The 20,265-nt window shown below is 33.3% G+C and overlaps 2 protein-coding genes across 3 annotated transcripts; both read right to left on the bottom strand.

Moving 5' to 3' along the window:
• Positions 1 to 169: 169 nt before the first annotated feature.
• LOC137823413 (abscisic-aldehyde oxidase) lies at positions 170 to 8,936 on the bottom strand. Its single transcript, XM_068628532.2, has 10 exons — positions 8,669 to 8,936; positions 6,600 to 8,294; positions 5,677 to 5,936; positions 5,357 to 5,566; positions 4,987 to 5,205; positions 2,553 to 3,518; positions 1,962 to 2,057; positions 1,690 to 1,788; positions 1,091 to 1,280; positions 170 to 597 (listed from the first exon to the last, which is right to left on the bottom strand). The coding sequence occupies exons 1-10, from the start codon at positions 8,814 to 8,816 to the stop codon at positions 380 to 382; spliced, it is 4,101 nt and encodes a 1,366-aa protein (XP_068484633.1). The 5' UTR covers positions 8,817 to 8,936; the 3' UTR covers positions 170 to 379.
• On the bottom strand, positions 8,691 to 19,944 carry LOC137823412 (abscisic-aldehyde oxidase). Of its 2 annotated transcripts, XM_068628531.2 has the most exons (11): positions 19,579 to 19,944; positions 17,499 to 19,193; positions 16,749 to 17,008; positions 16,429 to 16,638; positions 16,043 to 16,261; positions 14,608 to 15,573; positions 13,987 to 14,082; positions 13,705 to 13,803; positions 13,065 to 13,254; positions 12,381 to 12,647; positions 8,691 to 8,804 (listed from the first exon to the last, which is right to left on the bottom strand). In XM_068628531.2, the coding sequence occupies exons 1-10, from the start codon at positions 19,724 to 19,726 to the stop codon at positions 12,430 to 12,432; spliced, it is 4,101 nt and encodes a 1,366-aa protein (XP_068484632.2). In that variant the 5' UTR covers positions 19,727 to 19,944; the 3' UTR covers positions 8,691 to 8,804; positions 12,381 to 12,429. The 2 variants fall into 2 exon arrangements, with proteins under 2 accessions (XP_068484632.2, XP_068484631.2); XM_068628530.2 differs by lacking the exon at positions 8,691 to 8,804 and having other exon boundaries at positions 12,295 to 12,647.
• Between the last annotated feature and the right edge of the window lie 321 nt (positions 19,945 to 20,265).

Below are 20,265 nucleotides of genomic sequence, written 5' to 3'. Positions count from 1 at the left end.
TTCCTTTTAAGAAACAGACCATTTCTCAAATAAAATTATTTTTTATAAATTTTAAAATTAATTTCTACATAAATTAGTTTTTATAAATTAAAACATGTTTATACCGATAAAGCAATGCACATCACTTTAAGCACTTTATGCATAACTAAAGTACATTACTGTCCAGATATACCTTATTCTTGCAGCAAAAACTGCCCCACAAGAAATAGCCTGTGTTTCTTATTGTGAACATAAGAAAAAATTGCAAGTTTTGCACTAGCATGATCATCATGAGAAATAAAATAATAAAAACTCAACTTATTTTAAATTTTTACCAGAAGGACTGAAAAATGGATAGAATAAAATTATTCTTCTAACTAATCTAGGATATTCAACAGTATTATGTCCTTCCCATTTTCCATTTCAAGTATCTTTCAACATTGTCCAGTCCACAGAGTACCTTTACCACAGGCATGGTTGCAGGGACCCCCAACTCAAATGTTGAATCTGCTTCATCTTGGTTGCTCCATGAAAGAACCTGTTTCCTTGCTTCTTTCACTGCTGCTCTAGTGGCACAGTGAATGGAAGCTGCTAGAACTAATGGTGGCTCCCCAGATGCTGCAGCAACAAATTTCAATTTTTTTTTTCATATTAGATTTTCAAACAGGAATAGGTGAAGCTTTCTCAATCTTATTAAGATTCTAACATAAAAAATAGGCTGCAGCATGCCTACAAGTTATAACCACAATTTTCCCCCCAAACTATTATGCAGAAGAAATTGAATTGATTATTCAGTTCCATCCACTTCCACCTTAGCTTTGATACCAAACCTTTTTTTTAATTCCTGCTCTAGATGTATAACTATAACATGTATCTCATATTCAAGCTACTACACTAATTAACTAGTTAGTTTACGCCACAACAAGTATATGGTTAACAAATATTTGCTCATTTCATCCCAACATTTTGGAATTAACAGTTAGAATGAACTGATAATGAATCAATGGAGGAGAATTCACAAAACTTCCTTTTCATCACGTGATGTGCATTCATGAGGACAATAAATAGATAAGAACAATGCACTGACAGATTTTTTGTGATTTAGTCATACCTTTTGAAGAGAGAACTCGTTGCTGGTGGTGCCCACTGTTGAGGATTTCAACATTAAACTGTAATGGTATAGTGTCTATTGTAGGGATTTTGTAGTTCCAAGTGCCATCTTGCAACACCAAACCATCAAGATTTGTTTCGTATTCTTCAAGCATGAAAAACCCCAATCCCTGGACAAAAGCTCCTTCAATCTGCAGGATGTGTTATATGATTAGGAGGAATACACACACATAGTTGAACAACTGAACAGTATTTGTAACTTTTAACATTCCAAGATCTCCAACTAAATTCTCAAGCGTTTTGGTTGAGTTTGTTCTTAACAAGATATTTTTGGCTAAAGGAATTAAAGCCTCTTTGGTGTTTCTTAACAAGGTATCAGAAAGTTATCAGGAGTTGATTCTTGCCTTTTCCATTTCTAATAATTAACTGTAATTTTTTAGGAAGGAAAAGTGTGCCAGTTCTTAGTCTCCTCTTGACTTCCCAGAGGGCCTTTATGCGAGAGGCCGTGTTAATAAAACCTATTATTGGGCCTCGAACTATTGTATTGTGTTATTCCATGATTAGAGTTGGCTTTGCATAACAAATATGTAGTCAGCTTACCTGTCCTAAATCCACAGCAGGGTTGAGACTCTGTCCACAATCATAAATAATATCTGTTTGCAAAAATCTGGTTTCACCATTCAGAAGATCTATTTCCACCTGAGATATAATTTCCATCATTTAGAATATCAGTACTTACATTCTACAACATGGCTTATGTGAAAATATGACATTAGTGCTTACATTCAAGAGAAGTAACTATCAGTGAACTCGAAAAGAATATCAATTTGATTTGAAATGTGTACAGAAAACCAAAAGTAAGACCAACCTACCTCACTTATTGCAGCACCATAATTAAGGTAACTCATGGAGCTCATGCTGGGTGCATAAAATGAAGATGCTGATAAGTTCACAGCTTGCATGTATGCCTGTATTCAATAAATTGTCAGCAACGTGGTAATTAATATTATGCTTGTGGACTAGGAAAATAAGAAGTTCTCTATACTTAATTCCATTTCCAGAGCACTCCCCTAATACTTTCTTAATTGAAAGGAGTTAATTATGATCCCATAAATTATGAGAACACTGAGTACCTACAAGAACTTAACGGGAAAACCCTGAAGCAATACATCCTATGCACAATTACAAATACCAATATACATTCATCGATATAAATTAGAAAAAAAAAAGTTTCTAAACCTTAAGGCAAACAGTAGTGAAATTCAATCATGAATAATCTATCTATATGGATCATAAAGAGAGAAACAGTTACAGATCCACTTGCTTCATTTTTACAGAATGATTATGAAGAGAACCAATTTTATCTCAAGGGAACTTCCTCCCATGATGAGAACGAGAATTCCTTGAGAGGAAAATCTATCAATGTTTAAAACTAAGCTCTTTAAATTTATTATAGTAGATACCTGAAGAATAAGGGTCTCCCACTTGACAGAGCCCATTTCCTCCTGCAGGTTTTCCTTAAGAGGCTTTAGCCTCTCTACCAAGATATTACAGCTAAGCCTAACTGCTTCGCAGCTTGATTCTGATGTAGTGCTCCCAGCAGTGAATCCTCCTTGAATCAAGCTCACACTATCAGATTGTACAACCCGTATTTTGTCGAAGAGACCTCCAATTCCATCACATTGAATAGCCCCAAGAGCATATGCAGCCATCTGTTTCACCTTCGTCCAGAGACCCTGACCCAGTTCAATTCCTCCAACTTCAACAACCACAGACCCGTCTGAAAAAATACTTACTTTTCCAGGAGTTGGTCTTTGAATCAATTGAAACACAACCGGTACTCGAGAGATTCCCCTTTTCTTCCATGTGTTAATCCTGTTAAACTCTTGCACCATATTGGTTCTCTGGTCATAGTTTGCAGAAACAGCTAACTTATTCCATATTGTAGGCAAGGTATACTCGTGAGGTTCACCATGACAGTACTCATAGAATGACTGAAGACTATTGTATGTGTGAAGATTAATGCTTCTGACAGAGTCTACATCCTTTGAAAGTGTAGCTGCTACATTTTCTATAATAGCTTCAGCAATAAACGATCCCTGCACTTCCCCAGGGCCCCTCATAGCAGATCTACTGGGATGGTTTGTTCTGCATACCTTTATATCAAAAGCTAAGGCACCCCAATCGTACTTTTTAAGTGCAGAAACTACATTATGTGGCATTACTGCACTTATATCCACATATATCCCTGCATTGACCAGAATTTGAAGTTCTAGTGCTGTAATCTTACCATCATTCCTAAACCCAACACTGTAAGTTATCTTCATAGGATGCCTTCCTCCAGCCATTATCATATCTGTCTTTCGATTTAGATATATCCTAACTGGGCGCTGTAATTTATGTGCTGCCAGTGCACATGATGTGGCAACCTGCAAGATCCAATTGTTAGTACTACACACACACACGAAGACATATAAATTTTCGTATATAAGAGAATTTGAGAGAATTAGTAAGGAAGTGGGTAGCTACTGTTACAAAATAAGAGGGAATCAGTTGTATGTTAGTTAGAAATTTTGTAGAAATGAGACCCTAGACCTCAGGCTCAGTAGAAGGAGATTTGCCTAGGTAAGGATACTGTACTTCCTGTTCGATAATAAAGATTTCATTGCACCCTTTGTTCTTTCTTGGTTTCCTTTGACACTTAGGGATAATTTTAGGGGAAGTAGCTATAATTCCTAACAACCAAGCAGTCTTTGGACATGAAATTTCCAGAGGCCATGGATTCAAATTTAAAAAAACCTCTCTGCTTACAAGGGTAAGGCTTCATACAACTACCCTCCTTGGACTCCACTAAGTGGAAATCTCATGCACAAATAAGTCTTTAGTCTTTGGTAGTAAATTTGGATGTAACCTTCCCTAATCTCAATTCTTTAAGTAACTATTTGAGCATTAGCATTGGGATCTATAGGTGCGTCAAGGGACTTGGAATTCATTAGTCCAGTCTCCTTTAAAATATCCAATGTATACTTCTGAAATATTTATGTTTGTCAAGGTCTTTTGTCTAAAAATGATGACAAAGGTGTTGTTTTATTTGTAAAATGTCATGGTGATTGCTACATGTAAGAACAAAGTCATCAACATACACTACTAGGTAGATACACCCAACAATAGAATGACGATATACCATATAAAGATTTGCGGAGATGACAAACCAAGTCGAAAGATTCCCCTTGATCAACAAAACCAAGAGGTTGTTCTATATAAATTTCCTCTATTAAATCACCATGTAGGAAGACATTGTTTACATCCAACTGATAGAGGAGGCAACATCAAAAAACAATTATGGCTAAAAATAATTTGATAGAGACCATCTTGTTGACTGGAGAAAAGGTGTAACCATACTTTAACCCGAAAATCTGAGTAAGGGCCTAGGCCCATATTGTAAAACACATCTAACAATTGGGATAGTAGCTTATCAAAGAGGATCTTTTCACCTAATGTTTTAATATTTTCTTCTGTCTTGTTTCGTTTGCTTATCTGACAACTTTTTACCCTTCCTCCCACTTAACATTAATTTTTTATCCAAGAGAAGAATTCAATTTCTAATTTATTACATTCAAAATACACATTTCAAGAGCAAATGGTTGCTTTAATAAACAAAACCATTGTCAAAGACAATAGAAGGACGTCTCCAGATTGCTGAATATAATATATAAATAACATAAGTGGAATGACTATAGACACATTCTTTTCTTTTCTTTCACATTATTAGTGTATTTCCTTTACAACAGGAGATGAAAGTTCATGTCTACACTCTACAAAATTTATTAGTTAGTCAATGAAAAAAACAATAGAGATAAAATAAAGTTATATTTTCAAAGAATTATAAATACTTACAGGCATGGCTTTTATAGACTTTCCACCAAAACCACCCCCAACCCTTCTTGTAATTACACGAACATTATTTTCTGGAATACCGAGGCATCTTGCTATAATAGAATGCGTATTCTCAGGGCATTGGTTTGAAGAGTAAACTGTAATGCTATTGTCTTCATCTGGAACAGCAAGTGCAGTCTGTGGCTCCATATAAAAATAGTATTGAGACCCAAGTTTCATCTGTAGTTCACATATTTTATTCAGCATAACCATTTAAACAGTAATTATTCAGGAGCAAACTTCAACATTGCCTAGGAAACCAAGGAGCACAAAGGCACGAAATGAGAGGAAGTGGGAAACAAAGGAGAGCAACAAATAAATTCTAATGTACCTCAGCAGAAAGAATCTTGTGATCTGCTTCAGCCATTCCTTTTGATATATCACCAACATGTTTTGGATACAGAAAAGGAGGAACATCAAAAAAGCTAGATCTTTCAACAGCATCTTCAACGGATAGAATAGGAAGCTCAAGATTTTCAGTATCATAATCAACAACAGCTGAGTTTGCAGCCAAATCTGCAACTTTCTGAGTATCTGCAACCTAAAGATGACATTCCGTGACTAAAATGGTAGTATTATCATATCAATCTCCAAACAAATGAAAAATAAGCTCCTACATTGTTGGATCACAATGAGGGATTAAGAACTCACAACAAAGGCAAGGCGTTCACCAACACATCTGGCTTTTTCTTCTGCAAATAGAGGTTCGATCCCAAATATAGTCTTAGATCCAATGTTTTCCCCACCATTGGGAATGTCATTACTTGAAATGATATCCCTTACTCCATCCAGTTGCAACTCAGGCGTGAGTTTTATACTCCTTACCCTTGCTAAAGGTTTAGCACTATATATGTATGCTCCATGTAAGCAATTTGATGGTGATGGAATGTCATCCACAAACACAGCCTCACCTATATTTGATTATTCACAAATATGTACTTGTGTTACTGAACATAAATTTAAACAACTAAACATGAAAAGTCATAATTCACAGGCATCAAAACAGGATAAAATAAGACACATACAAACTAGTCTGTGACTATGAAAGTGAGCTTTTGAGCATGGTTAAGGAAACCAGAGACTTTAAGATGCAAAATATGGATGCAGAATTTATCAGAACCAAAAGCATTTTGGAACAAGTTTTTATGACCTGGACATTGGACCTTTTAACATAGTTATCTCGACAATAGTTATAAGATAACCAGAGACTATAAGATGCAAATTATGGATACACAATTCATCAGAACCAAGAGCATGGAGAACAGTTATTTTTTTAACTTACTGATTTTGAGACTCTCATCCATTTACAGGATCGAGAGAGGCTAAGATGTATACAAATTAACCATCGTAGTTGAGAGGCTGTTTGTGAGACATAAAAATTTCATCACCAAGGTCACAAGCTTTACAATCTTATAATAGCACTAAGACTCACTTCAAAGGAAATGGAATTTAATACAAAAAGGTACCAACTTCGTATGTAAATATTTTAGTTTACTGCTCTGAAATTTGATAGAAATGCAAAGAAAAGACAGCAGTCAGTGAAAAAACTTAAAACTTAATGATACAAAACACACCTGAAGCTTGTAGTGCAGCTCCAGATTTCACAATTGGCTCACCAACAGGATGATACTCACAGCCTGCTTCAAGGACTTGCTTGCCAGATGTTAGTAAAGTTGGAACTTTGTCATGAGGTACGTTCTTCAGACTGACTTTTAATTCAAAATCCTCAGCAAAAGGATGATTATTATTTCCATTCAAATAACCATTGCCTATTCTATCAGAACTGTCAATAAGAGGGTTAAAGAACTGAAAAATAAAACCTGCTGCCAAACTTGAACGATAAGCAGTTTTTGTGTTCTCATCTTGAGATACAATAGTGGCTGTAATCAAGTTGACAGCATCGTACAAAACGCTAGAACTTAAAAGTTTTCCAGCTAAAAGTTCTTCAACTTTTTTTGCTCTGATTGCATGCTTACTCCCGTAAACACCAAAAGACAGCCTACAAGTATCTATCACAGTTCCACCAGAATCGTTGCATGGAGACACCTTAACCAGGAAAGCAGCATTTAAGTAGGGAAGGGCATTTCCAAGGGGCCGTGGGGAAGCTCGGTATGTTTCGAAGAGGAAGCTACCTCTTGGTTTTGATGATTCACTTTGATTGTGTTCCAAACTAGGAATTTTAATGCTTAAAAGCACACTTTCCAAACCTAAGGCTGGTCTTTCCAGAAATTCTTCCAGTGTCAGCCACTCAAATTGTGCACCAGTCATAATGTGAACCATTGCATTTACAGCAAGAAGTATTACAGCAATGTCCGAGGGAAAATTATTCCTTTGTGCCATGACTAAATTTCCGCCTACACTGGCTGTGTTCCGGATAAATTCAGAGGCAACTTTGCTCATATGATCAGCAATCTTTTCAAGTATCATTACATAATCTGAGAGAAACTCACTTCTGAGATCTTCTCTCAGTGCTTCAATAGCTTTAGATATCGTCACTGCTGCTCCAATTTCAATCGCTGTTCGGTCCTTTCTGATCTTTGAAAGCTCAGAAATTCCCCTTAGATCAATGTACTTATCATAGCCTTCTTTATCTTTGTAATATCCCATACCTGTATTACTAACTACAATTTTTATCCGTGTTCCATTGGAATTGTTTAGTTTTAATAAACTCTGAAGCTCAGTTAGACTAGTAGGTCTGTGCCAACTGTGCTTCTCAGAAGCCAAGAGCACATCATGCTTGATTTCCTTCAAAAACGTAGGAAATCTACTACTCAATTGACCACGGTCATATCGAGGCAACCTACTAATCTTTAACTCCTTGTTCTCTTCCTTTCTCCAGAACGAGTTGAACCCCAAATCCTCCACATCAACATCAGCTGCAAAGCTTTTGCAGACATCAGCAATTGGTCTGTACCCAGTACAGCGACAAAGATTCCCTGCGATGGCCTTCTCAGCCTCACTAACAGTTACTTTCGAGAAGCCATCTGGTGGCTCTGCACGATCGGTCTTTTCAGCATTGACAAGAGTTCCAAAGAGGGAAACACACATTCCAGGTGTACAAAAGCCACATTGAGTGGCATGGAATCCTGCAAATCTTTCATGAATTGGGTGGAATCCTTCTTTAGTATTCCCAATGCCTTCACTGGTTGTAATTGAACACCCATGTATGCTGCAAAGTAGTGTGAGACAAGAGCTTGCAGTAAAATCCTCAACTTGTTCAAGCACAGCATCATATTTGGAGATTAAAACTACACAAGCACCACACCCCCCTGAAACCAACCATTTCAAAACATCAAGTACCAGATTGAAAACAATAATTAGGACTACTTAAAGCCAACACCTTCTCCTTCATCTTCATGAGTAGACCACTAGAAAAATAAGATGAAACATTAAAATCACACTTGTCCAAGATTAATCTTACAGACAAAAAAAAAAGGAAAAGATGAATCCCTACAGTAAATACCAAGCTTACAGAAATTGAAAGGCAAAAATAAAAAATAAAAAAGATCGGAAATTCAAATACACCTATGAAGGGGAACAGCTCTAAAACTAATTCGGCAATGAAGCAAACGAATGAATAAACTCCATGACCTTCAGTAGATAAAAAATGGTTGAACGCAGAGAACGACAGAGATGCATGTACCTTCACCACAGCCAAGCTTGGCACTCTTGAAACGAGTGTGAATACGCAAGAATTCTAGTAAAGTGGTTGACGGATGAACATGGGAGAGCTCAAACCTCTCACCATTAATACCAAAAACCAAACTTGTTGGAGTCTTCTGCAGTTCCATAATTTCAGCAACTCGTGTTTCAGTTTTCAGTAACAGAACAGAAGAGAACCTTAAACTATTACAATGTGTGTGAGTTGTGTTGTGTTGTGAGAGTAAACATTCCGTAGTGATCAACCTCTCTTTATAACATAGTCAACTGCTTGAGACTGACATGACAACATTTGGAAAAGATACTCTGGTCCCATTTTCTTTCATATTTTTTTTACTAAATTAATTAATTAATTTTTTTATATAAAAAGTTTTTCTACTAACATCACATCAAATCAACTAACAACAATCTTTTATCATATAAAAAATATTATTAAAAAATAAGAAAAAAATAAAAATATTAAGAAATTAAAACAAAACTCATATTTCACAAATTTAAATATTTTAAATTAATTTTTCAGTTTATTATGTATTTTTTATACTGTGAATAGATCACATAATATTTTATTCTTCACATCAACTATCAACTAAAGATGAAAATAATATCAGACCATAAAATTTTTATAAGAATAGAAAAATATTTAAAACAATTAATAAAATAAATTCTGTTAATTAAAAATGCTTTTATAAGTTATTTAAAATTTAATTAAGTCTTATATTTTTCAAACTACTATATTATCATCAAAGAGGACCCTGAGTTTACAAATATCTTTTAGAAATAAATGAATAAAATTATATCAATAGGCTTTTGAAGGAATAAAATCTGGTTTTCTGGATAAGAAGGATCAATTCTGAATTATTGAACCTTCTTCCTATGCGACATGACAAAGATGCTATTATCTTAGTAAAGTTTTTTTAATTTAAGTCAAAAGTAATTTTAAATTTTACTTTTGATATAATATTTTTTTTAATTTTGTAATAAATTATATAAAATTATAGTTTATTATGAAAATAATTATTTAAAGTGTGTTGTAATCCGAATAGTTTATATATGATAGATTAAATAATCAAATATAGATTTTAAGATACTAAATTCTAATTAAGTTGATTAGCCTAAAGACCAACCACTATTCATATTTATCATTAATCATTATATATAATTGAATATTATTTTATTGCCTAATTCATGACATTATCCTTTTACTTTTAATAATCATTATAAAATTAAGTTCATAAAACAAATATTTTTGTTTATGTTATTATATTTAATGTTTAAGTGAAATATTTTTATATGTATTACACTATTACTCAACATTGTAAACAGTGTAACACGTGTTTCAATTTTAAAAAAACTCACTGACACCGATAAAGATAATATTAAATGTTTCTATTAAAAAAATTAATTTACAAGATATTTAATTTAAAAAATTTATTTGGTAAAAAAAGTTAATCCTATTTTTTTTCCAACTTGTGAGTTAACTCGTTTTAAAAAAAAGCAGATTTTTTGGCGAAAAAATTTGAAAAATATAGAAATGATGACAGAAGTTGATCTTCGAATTAGAGATGAAAAAACGAAAACAATATTTATATCATCCTAAAAAAAAAACTTAAACAACATGATACTCAGATTAAAATAAAAAAATAGATAAATAATCAGTATAATAATTATTGATATATTTCATCTTAACATTTATTAACTCGTTAATTTTCTCCTTTATTAAACAGATGTGATAATCAAACAAGTGAATTTTTATAATCATAATAATAATTTATACAATAAAGTTTGAATTTTTAATTCTTTTTAAAATTAGGTTAGAATCATAATAAAATTGTTAGAAATTTAACAAATATTTTTAAATTGAACAGTTCACTACAAGTATCCAACACACCATTTAAAAGGAGTGTCCAAGGTTACTTGACCGAATTCAAATAAAATTAATAAAATTGTAAAGTTTATGTATTATCACAGTTTTTAATTTATTTTATTTTAATATACTAAATGAAATATATCAATATAATTATTACATTGGACGGACTATTTACTTACAAAAATATTTTAAGCATTAACAAATTTGTAATTGAATTTAATTCAAAATATCCAAATTTATAAAGTATTTAAAATTTATTTAAATCTTTTTTAAATAGCTAATTTTATTATCTACATTTATTATTTAATTAAACATTAAATTTTTATTATTATTATAATTAATGCTTTTTATTTTCTACATTAAACTATTTAATATCAATAAATAGTTATCATTAATTAGCAGCACGTTTGTTAACCATAGGTTACCATGATTATCATTAATTTTATTTCTGATTTTATCTAACATTAATATAAATCATTAATATTTTTCTAGTGTGTATAAGTCAACATCAATTGTTAATTATTTTATTTATTTATTTATTTAATATGATTAAATAATTGATTAATTTAAAAATTGATCGATATTAAAATTAAGATTTTTGTTTATTGTAAATTTGATTATTTTTAATTGAGTATATATTAAAATATTTTATTTTATTACATATTTAAAATTATTATATTTTTCAGTTGAGATAGTTATGTTTTTTTATTAATTAAATAATGTGATTATTATCATATAAGTTGTTTTAATGTATTAAAAATTGTAAAATTTTAAGATAAGATGACATTATAGTTAATGAAAAACGAAAAGTGATTTTTATTACTGAAAACATGTCAAATAATAAGTTTATAATGTTTCTCTACTACACTTACATTATGATGAAGTAATCGTCTTCACCAATATCATATCTTTAAAGAAAGTAATAAAAATCACTTATTATTTTTTATTAATTGTTATGTTAATTATAAAATTTCACATTTCTTAATAATAGAGACAAGATAAGTAAGTAAAATGATAAAACAAGATATTAGTTTTATAACAAAAATTAAATGACAAAAACTCACTCGAAAAATATGAAATTAAAAAAAACTTAAATATAATATTAGTCATGAGACGAGTGTGTGTTTTGATTTCAATACGGGTATTTTTCTTGGTATTTAGTAATTTTTCAAATTTGAAATGCCTTTTTTTATGTTTAGTTTTATATAACATTTATTAATTAATTATGTATCTAACAAAAGTTCAAGTGAACATTTTAAGTGGTCTCAAGCATTAATGTGATATATTACAATGATTTAATATCTGTATATAAAATTTATTTATTTTTAAATATCTTATTTATTTATCCTTTATATGAGTATTAAAGATTAAAATTACTTAGTTACAATTTTATAAGATGAAGAATAAAAAAATATAAAAACAAAAATCAAAACTCATTTATTTTATAAGAGTTAAAAAACATATATTTTTAAAAAACTAAAGTTAAATGTAAATAAAAATCTCATATAAAAAACCAATTGAAGTTTATGTGATAGAACTTATATTTTTATTTAAATATTCATGTTTTATTTTTTAGTTTAAAAATATGGTTTGTTTTAAAACTTTCCCAAAGCTCTGTGTCTGAATTTATTTTGACAAATAAAAATAAAAATTTCTAAACATGGTAAAGTTAATTTTTTTTTCAAATTTTATATTTTTATTGTTAGACATATTTGTTATACTTTTTAATTAAATATGATTGCTTTCAAATAGAAATACATTTTATTTTTTATTATATCCAATCAATTAATTTATTATCTAACAATTCATGGGAAGAAATCCTTCAAACCTGTGACTGTCACAAGTGAGCAAGATTATTGCAGACCTAGTTAACCTTTTTACTTGTTGCTCATTTTCCATTTCAAGTATGCTTGTACAGTGTGAAGTCCACAGAGTTCTTTCACCACAGGCATGGTTGCAGGGACCTCCAACTGAAATGTTGAATCTTCTCCATCTTGGTTGCTCCATGAAAGAAGCTGTGTTCTTGCTTCTTTCACTGCTGCTCTTGTGGCACAGTGAATGGAGGCTGCTAGAAGCAGTGGCGGCTCTCCAGAAGCTGCACCAACAAATTTCATTTTTTAACACTGAAGCTTTCTCAATTTTATTAACAGTCTAAAATAAAACATGGGCTGCAACATCCAAACTATATGCAGATGAAATTGAACTCAATATTACTTCTTTCATCCACTTCAATCCTTATGCTTGATACCAAACTTTTTACTTTTTACAATATATTCTATAGAGGTGTTACATGAATCTGTATTCAAACTACTGCTATTTAACTAGTAAGTTTGCACTACAAAATATATGGTTAACACATTTTTTCTGTCTTCATCACTAGATTTTGGAATGTAACTGCTAGAATAATGAATCAATGACAGAATCACAAAACTCCCCTTTTCATGTATGACTGACTTGCATTCATGAGGAAAAATAAATAAGATCAATGCATGAACAGGTTTTTCTGTCATACCTTTTGAAGAGAGAACACGATGCTGGTGGTGCCCACTGTTGAGGATTTGAATGTTAAACTGCATAGGTATAGTGTCTACAGTAGGAATTTTATAGTTCCAAGTGCTGTCTTGCAACACCAAACCATCGAGATTTGTTTCGTATTCTTCAAGCATGAAAAATCCTAAGCCCTGGACAAAAGCTCCCTCAATCTGCAGGAAAGGAGTGTTTTGTTAAGAAGGATAAACATTCATAGTGGAATAACTGTAACTTGTAAGAGACCACAGACATCTTATAGGACCTCTACTTAATATCTCAGGTTCTTGGTTGAATTGGTTCTTGGCAAGATATTTTTAGCATAAGGAGTTGAAGACTCTTTGTTCTTAACAAGGCTCCTCAACCTCTGATCTTGGTTGTTAACAAAATATCAAACTTAAAAACTATTTAGCAAAGTGAACAGGAGTTGATTCTAGCTTTTCCCTCTTAGAATATTGAATTTAATTTATAGCATAGGTAATTGTTTCCCAATTCTTTCTCCTTTCTCCACTCCCAGAGAGCCATGATGTGAGAGGCTGTATTAATACAAACTTTTTTTGGGCCCAACTCCTGTTTATTCCTTTTGTTATGGCTGAGCATGCATAGCAAGTATGTAGTCAACTTACCTGTCCTAAATCCACAGCAGGGTTTAGACTCTGTCCACAATCATAAATAATATCTGTTTGCAAAAATCTGGTTTCTCCATTCAGAAGATCAATTTCCACCTGAGAAAAAATTTCCATTATTTAGCATGGCATATGAGATAAGTTGGCTCAGTTACTTCAGTAACTTGGTTTGTGTGTAAATATGACACAAACACTTAACATTCTAGAGAAGTAGTGACTACCAGTGGACTTAAGAAAATACCATTTTGATTTGAGATATGCATAGGAAAAAAGACAACTAACCTCACTTACTGCAGCACCATAATTAAGGTAACTGGTGGAGTCATTACTGGGTGTATACAATGCAGAGGCTGATAAGTTCACAGCTCGCAGGTTTGCCTGTATGTTAATAAATTGTCAGTAACATGGTAATTAAAATTTTATGCTCGTGGGCTAGGAAAATAAGAAGAAATTATATTCTCTCAACTCCATTTCCACATTTAATTCTCTGAATAATTCTCTTAATTAAAAGGAGTTAACCATGATCTCACAAATTATGAGAATGCTTAAGTGCCAATGTGCCTTTTTCCGTACTACATACTCCAAGACCTTAACAAGAAAAACTTGAAGCTATACATCAAAATTACAAATACCAATATATACATGCATCAATGTGAACAGAAAAACAAAGTTTCAAAACCTTCAAAAGTCATTAGCGAACTTCAATCATAAAATAGTCTCCCCATATGGATGATCACAAAGAGAAAAAATAGTTAAAATGCCAATTGCTTCATGTTACAACATGATTATGAAGAGAACTGGTTTTATCTTCGGAGAAATTCCTCCCACATTCGTGAAGATAACTGAAAGGAAAATCAATCAATGTTCAAAATTGAGGTGTTATACTTTATTTATAGTAGCTACCTGAATAATAAGGGTATCCCAGTTGATAGAGCCCATTTTCTCCTGCAGTTCTTCTTTAAGAGGCTTTAGTCTCTCGACCAAGATGTTGCAGCTAATCCTAACTGCTTCGCAACTTGACTCTGATGTAGTGCTCCCAGCAGTGAAGCCTCCTTGAATCAGGCTCACACTATCAGATTGTACAACCCGTACTTTATCAAAGAGACCTTCAGTTCCTTCACATTGAATAGCACTGAGACCATATGCAGCCATCTGTTTCACCTTTGTCCAAAGACCTTGACCTAATTCAATTCCTCCAACTTCAACCACCACAGACCCGTCTGAAAAAATACTTACTTTTCCAGGGGTTGGTCTCAGAGTCAGTTGAATCACAACTGGTACTCGAGAAATTCCCCTTTTCTTCCAAGTGTTAATCCTGTTAAACTCTTTCACCATTTTGGTTCTCTGATCATAGTTTGAAGAAACAGCCAACTTACTCCATATTGAAGGCAAGGTATACTCATAAGGTTCACCACTAGACTTCTCATAGAACGACTGAAGGCTTTTGTGCGTGTGAAGATTAATGCTTCTGACAGAATCTACATCCATTGAAAGTGTAACTGCAACATTTTCTAAAATAGCTTCAGCAATAAATGATCCCTGCACCTCCCCAGGACCCCTCATAGCAGATCTACTAGGATGATTTGTTCTGCATACCTTTATATCAAAAGCTAGTGCACCCCAATCGTACTTTTTAAGTGCAAAAACTAAATTATGTGGCATAATTGCACTTACATCCACATAGATCCCAGCATTGACCAAAATCTGAAGTTCCAATGCTGTAATCTTACCATCATTCCTGAATCCAACACTGTAAGTTATCTTCATAGGATGCCTTCCTCCAGCCATTATCATATCTATCTTTCGATTTAGATATATCCTAACTGGACGCTGTAATTTATGTGCTGCCAGTGCACATGTTGCGGCAACCTGCAAAATCTAATCGTTAGTAATATACACACACATGCATGCACGTATAATTTTCATATTTAACTTCTTAATTGGTGAATCTTTTCTGCAATCGTACAATAGAATCAGAGAAGTACAAAGACATTTTATTCTAATCGTTCGTTAACAGTTATATCATACAACATACAATGGATATAGCCACATTGAAAGAAGCATCAAAGTTGGATATTTTGAAAGATGATGTTACAAATGACACAAGATTTTATTCATAATCCACTGGGTAAATATTTTGTACTGTTTCAGAAAATTCAACAAGAGCACATAGTAATATTTCTAAGGAAAATTGTTGGTGACTTCTCCAAACGACAGAAGTTTGAAGCTTCATGTTTACACTCTACAATATTTATTGGTAAATTATAATGAAAAAAAGTGAGAGAGATGTAGTAATGAATAAGATTTTCAAAATATTAAAACATAACTCAATACTTACAGGTATGGACTTCATGGCCTTTCCACCAAAACCACCCCCAACCCTTCTCGTAATTACACGAACATTATTTTCAGGAATTCCTAGGCATCTTGCTATAGTAGAATGAATAGATTCAGGGCATTGACTTGAGGAGTAAACTGTAATGCAATTGTCTTCATCTGGAACAGCAAGTGCAGTTTGTGTCTCCATATAGAAATAGTATTGAGACCCAAGTTTCATCTGTATTTCACATCAAATAAGATGGATAACAATGAATGTTTTTTCAGCATAACCATTTAAACATTCAGGAGCAAACTTAAACATTTTATTGAAACCACGGCGCACAAAGTTGTGAAATGAGAGAATGAGGGAAAACAAATAAAAGAAATAAACATATAGCAATGTACCTCAGCAGAAAGAATCTTGTGATCTGCTTCAGCCATTCCTTTTGATATATCACCAACATGTTTTGGATCGAGAAATGGAGGAACTTCAAAAAAGCTGGATCTTTGAACAGCATCTTCAACGGATAGAATAGGTGGCTCAAGATTTTCAGTATCATAATCAACAACAGCCGAGTTTGCAGCCATATCTGCAACTTTCTGAGTATCTGCAACCTGAAGAAGCCATTCAGTGACTAAAATGGTGGTATTATCATATCAATCTCCAAAGAAAGGAAAAATAAGCTTATACATTGTTGGATCACAATGAGGGATTAAGAACTCACAACAAAGGCAAGGCGATCACCAACACATCTGGCTTTTTCTTCTGCAAATAGAGGTTCGATCCCAAATATAGTCTTAGATCCAATGTTTTCCCCACCATTGGGAATGTCATTACTTGAAATGATATCCCTTACTCCATCCAGTTGCAACTCAGGCGTGAGTTTTATACTCCTTATCCTTGCTAAAGGTTTAGCACTATAAATGTATGCTCCATGTAAGCAATTTGATGGTGATGGAATGTCATCCACAAACACAGCCTCACCTATAAGTGATTATTCACAAATATGTACTTGTGTTACTGAACATAAATTTAAACAACTAAACATGAAAAGTCATAATTCACAGGCATCGAAACAGGATAAAATAAGACACATAAAAACTAGTCCGTGACCATGAAAGTGAAATTTTGAGCATAGTTAGAAGGAAACCAGAGACTTTAAGATGCAGAATATGGATGCAGCATTCATCATAACCGAAAGCATTTGGAACACGTTTTTATGACCTGGAAATTGGAACTTTTAGCATAGTTATCTCGACAATAGTTACAAGGTACCCAGAGACTATAAGATGCAAAATATGGATACACAATTCATCAAAACCCAGAGCATGGAGAACAGTTATTTCTTTAATACAAAAAGGTCCCAACTTTGTATGTAAATATTTTAGTTTACTACTCTGAAACGTTGATAGAAATGCAAAGAAAAGACAGCAGTCAGTAAATCAACTTAAAACTTAAATGATACAAAACACACCTGAAGCTTGTAGTGCAGCTCCAGATTTCACGATTGGCTCACCAACAGGATGATACTCACAGCCTGCTTCAAGGACTTGCTTGCCAGATGTTAGTAAAGTTGGAATTTTGTCACGAGGTACCTTCTTCTCACTGACTTTTAATTCAAGATCCTCAGCAAAAGGATCATTATTGTTTCCGTTCAAATAACTATTGCTTATTCTTTCAGGACTGTCAATAAGAGGGTTAAAGAACTGAAAAATAAAACCAGCAGCCAAACTTGAACGATAAGCTGTGATTGCGTTATCATCTTGACATACAATAGTGGCTGTAATCAAGTTGACAGCATCGTACAGAGCGCTAGAACTTAAAAGTTTTCCACCTAAAAGTTCTTCAACTTTTTTTGCTCTGATTGCATGCTTACTCCCGTAAACACCAAAAGACAGCCTACAAGTATCTATCACAGTTCCACCAGAATCCTTGCAGGGAGACACCTTAACCAGGAAAGCAGCATTTAAGTAGGGAAGAGCATTTCCAAGGGGCCTTGGAGAAGCTCGGTATGTTTCGAAGAGGAAGCTACTTCTTGGTTTTGATGATTCACTTTGATTGTGTTCTAAACTAGGAATTTTAATGCTTAAAAGCACACTTTCCAAACCTAAGGCTGGTCTTGCCAGAAATTCTTCCAGTGTCAACCACTCCAATTGTGCACCAGTCATAATGTGAACCATTGCATCTACAGCAAGAAGTATTACAGCAATGTCCGAGGGAAAATTATTCCTTTGTGCCATGACTAAATTGCCACCTACACTGGCTGTGTTCCGGATAAATCCAGAGGCAACTTTGCTCATATGATCAGCAATCTTTTCAAGTATCATTACATAATCTGAGAGAAACTCACTTCTGATATCTTCCTTCAGTGCTTCAATAGCTTTAGATATTGTCACTGCTGCTCCAATTTCAATCCCTGTTCGGTCTTTTCTGATATTTGAAAGCTCAGAAATTCCACTTAGATCAATATACTTATCATAGACTTCTTTATCTTTGTAATATCCCATACTTGTATTACTAACTACAATTTTTATGCGTGTTCCATTGGAATTGTTTAACTTTAATAAACTCTGAGTCTCAGTTAGACTAATAGGTCGGTGCCAACTGTGCTTCTCAGAAGCCAAGAACACATCATGCTTGATTTCCTTCAAAAACGTAGGAAATCTACTATTCAGTTGATTACGGTCATATCGAGGCAACCTACTAATCTTCAAGTCCTTGTTCTCTCCCTTTCTCCAGAACGAGTTGAACCCCAAATCCTCCATATCAACATCAGCTGCAAAGCTTTTGCAGACATCAGCAATTGGTCTGTATCCAGTACAGCGACAAAGGTTCCCTGCAATAGCTTTCTCAGCCTCACTAACAGTCACTTTTGAGAAGCCATCCGGTGGCTCTGCACGGTCGGTCTTTTCAGCATTGACAAGTGTTCCAAAGAGGGAAACACACATTCCAGGAGTGCAAAAGCCACATTGAGTGGCATGGAATCCTGCAAATCTTTCATGAATTGGGTGGAATCCTTCTTTAGAATTTCCAATTCCTTCACTAGTTGTTATTGAACAACCATGTATGCTGCAAAGTAGTGTGAGACAAGAGCTTGCAGTAAAATCCTCAACTTGTTCAAGCACAGCATCATATTTGGAGATTAAAACTACACAAGCACCACAACCCCCTGAAACCAACCATGTCTAAACATCAAGTACCAACCAATACAGAAACAAACAGAGTATATCAAATTACTCTGAAATAACTATTGGATCCTATTTTATTCGTCCGTGTACAAGACAACCACTATAATTAGGACAACATCCTAAAGATAAAGGTGATGTAACTCTAATCCTGAACTAATATCTTTACTGAAAAGATATAGCTCAAGTGTAATCTATATATTGACAGTAAGCAGAAACAAAGAATAAACAACCGCAAAAACTGAAACACCATGCATCCTACAAGGGCACAACAACTTTCAACTAAACCATTGAAAAACAAAAAAAAACAAAGATTGTCGAACACATAGAACCATATATGTATACATAGATAGATATAGATATAGATACCTTCACCACAACCGAGTTTTACACTCTTGAAACGAGTGCGAGTGCGTAAAAAATGGAGCAAGGTAGTTGATGGGTCCACGTGGGAGAGCTCAAACCTCTCACCATTAACAGCAAAAACCAAACTTGTTGGAGTCTTCTGCAGTTCCATAGTCGAGGAACTGTTATATCAGTTTTCAGCAAGACAAGAGGACTTTAAACTCTTATGATGTGTGAGTTTGTAAGTATATATCTTTCTTCACATCACAGTGTAAAATTCAAAAGTGTTGGAGAACACTCCTCATCGTTTAGCTACCTCTTTTTTGTTTCCTTGTCATTTCTTCAGTGATAACATGAATTTGGATTCTCCATTGGACTTTTGTTCAGTGTTGTCTTCATTTTATTTTTCAAAATATATTAAGAATATTTTTTAATATATTAAATCTAGTATATTTTAAAGAAAAACATTATCAATAGGTTCAATACTAAAAAAAACACTGCATCGACGTGGAAACATGTGATACATGTCTTGCACTCTCTTCCTGGTCCCCCGTTTATGACCTTCAGATTATCAAAACAAAATTATTCAACTCATTCGGAGATCCCAAAATAAAATATTCCACTGTATTCTTCAAGATGCTTTTTATAAAATATTTTGTCTTATTATATATTTGTGGTGTGTTTTTTTTATTAAAAAATAAATAATAAGAG

The sequence above is a fragment of the Phaseolus vulgaris genome, chromosome 8 (genome assembly GCF_051622355.1).
Source record: "Phaseolus vulgaris cultivar YP4 chromosome 8, ASM5162235v1, whole genome shotgun sequence".
NCBI lineage: Eukaryota > Viridiplantae > Streptophyta > Magnoliopsida > Fabales > Fabaceae > Phaseolus > Phaseolus vulgaris.
The sequence above is the reverse complement of the archived record's forward strand: the minus strand, read 5'-3'. Positions and strand labels throughout refer to the sequence as shown.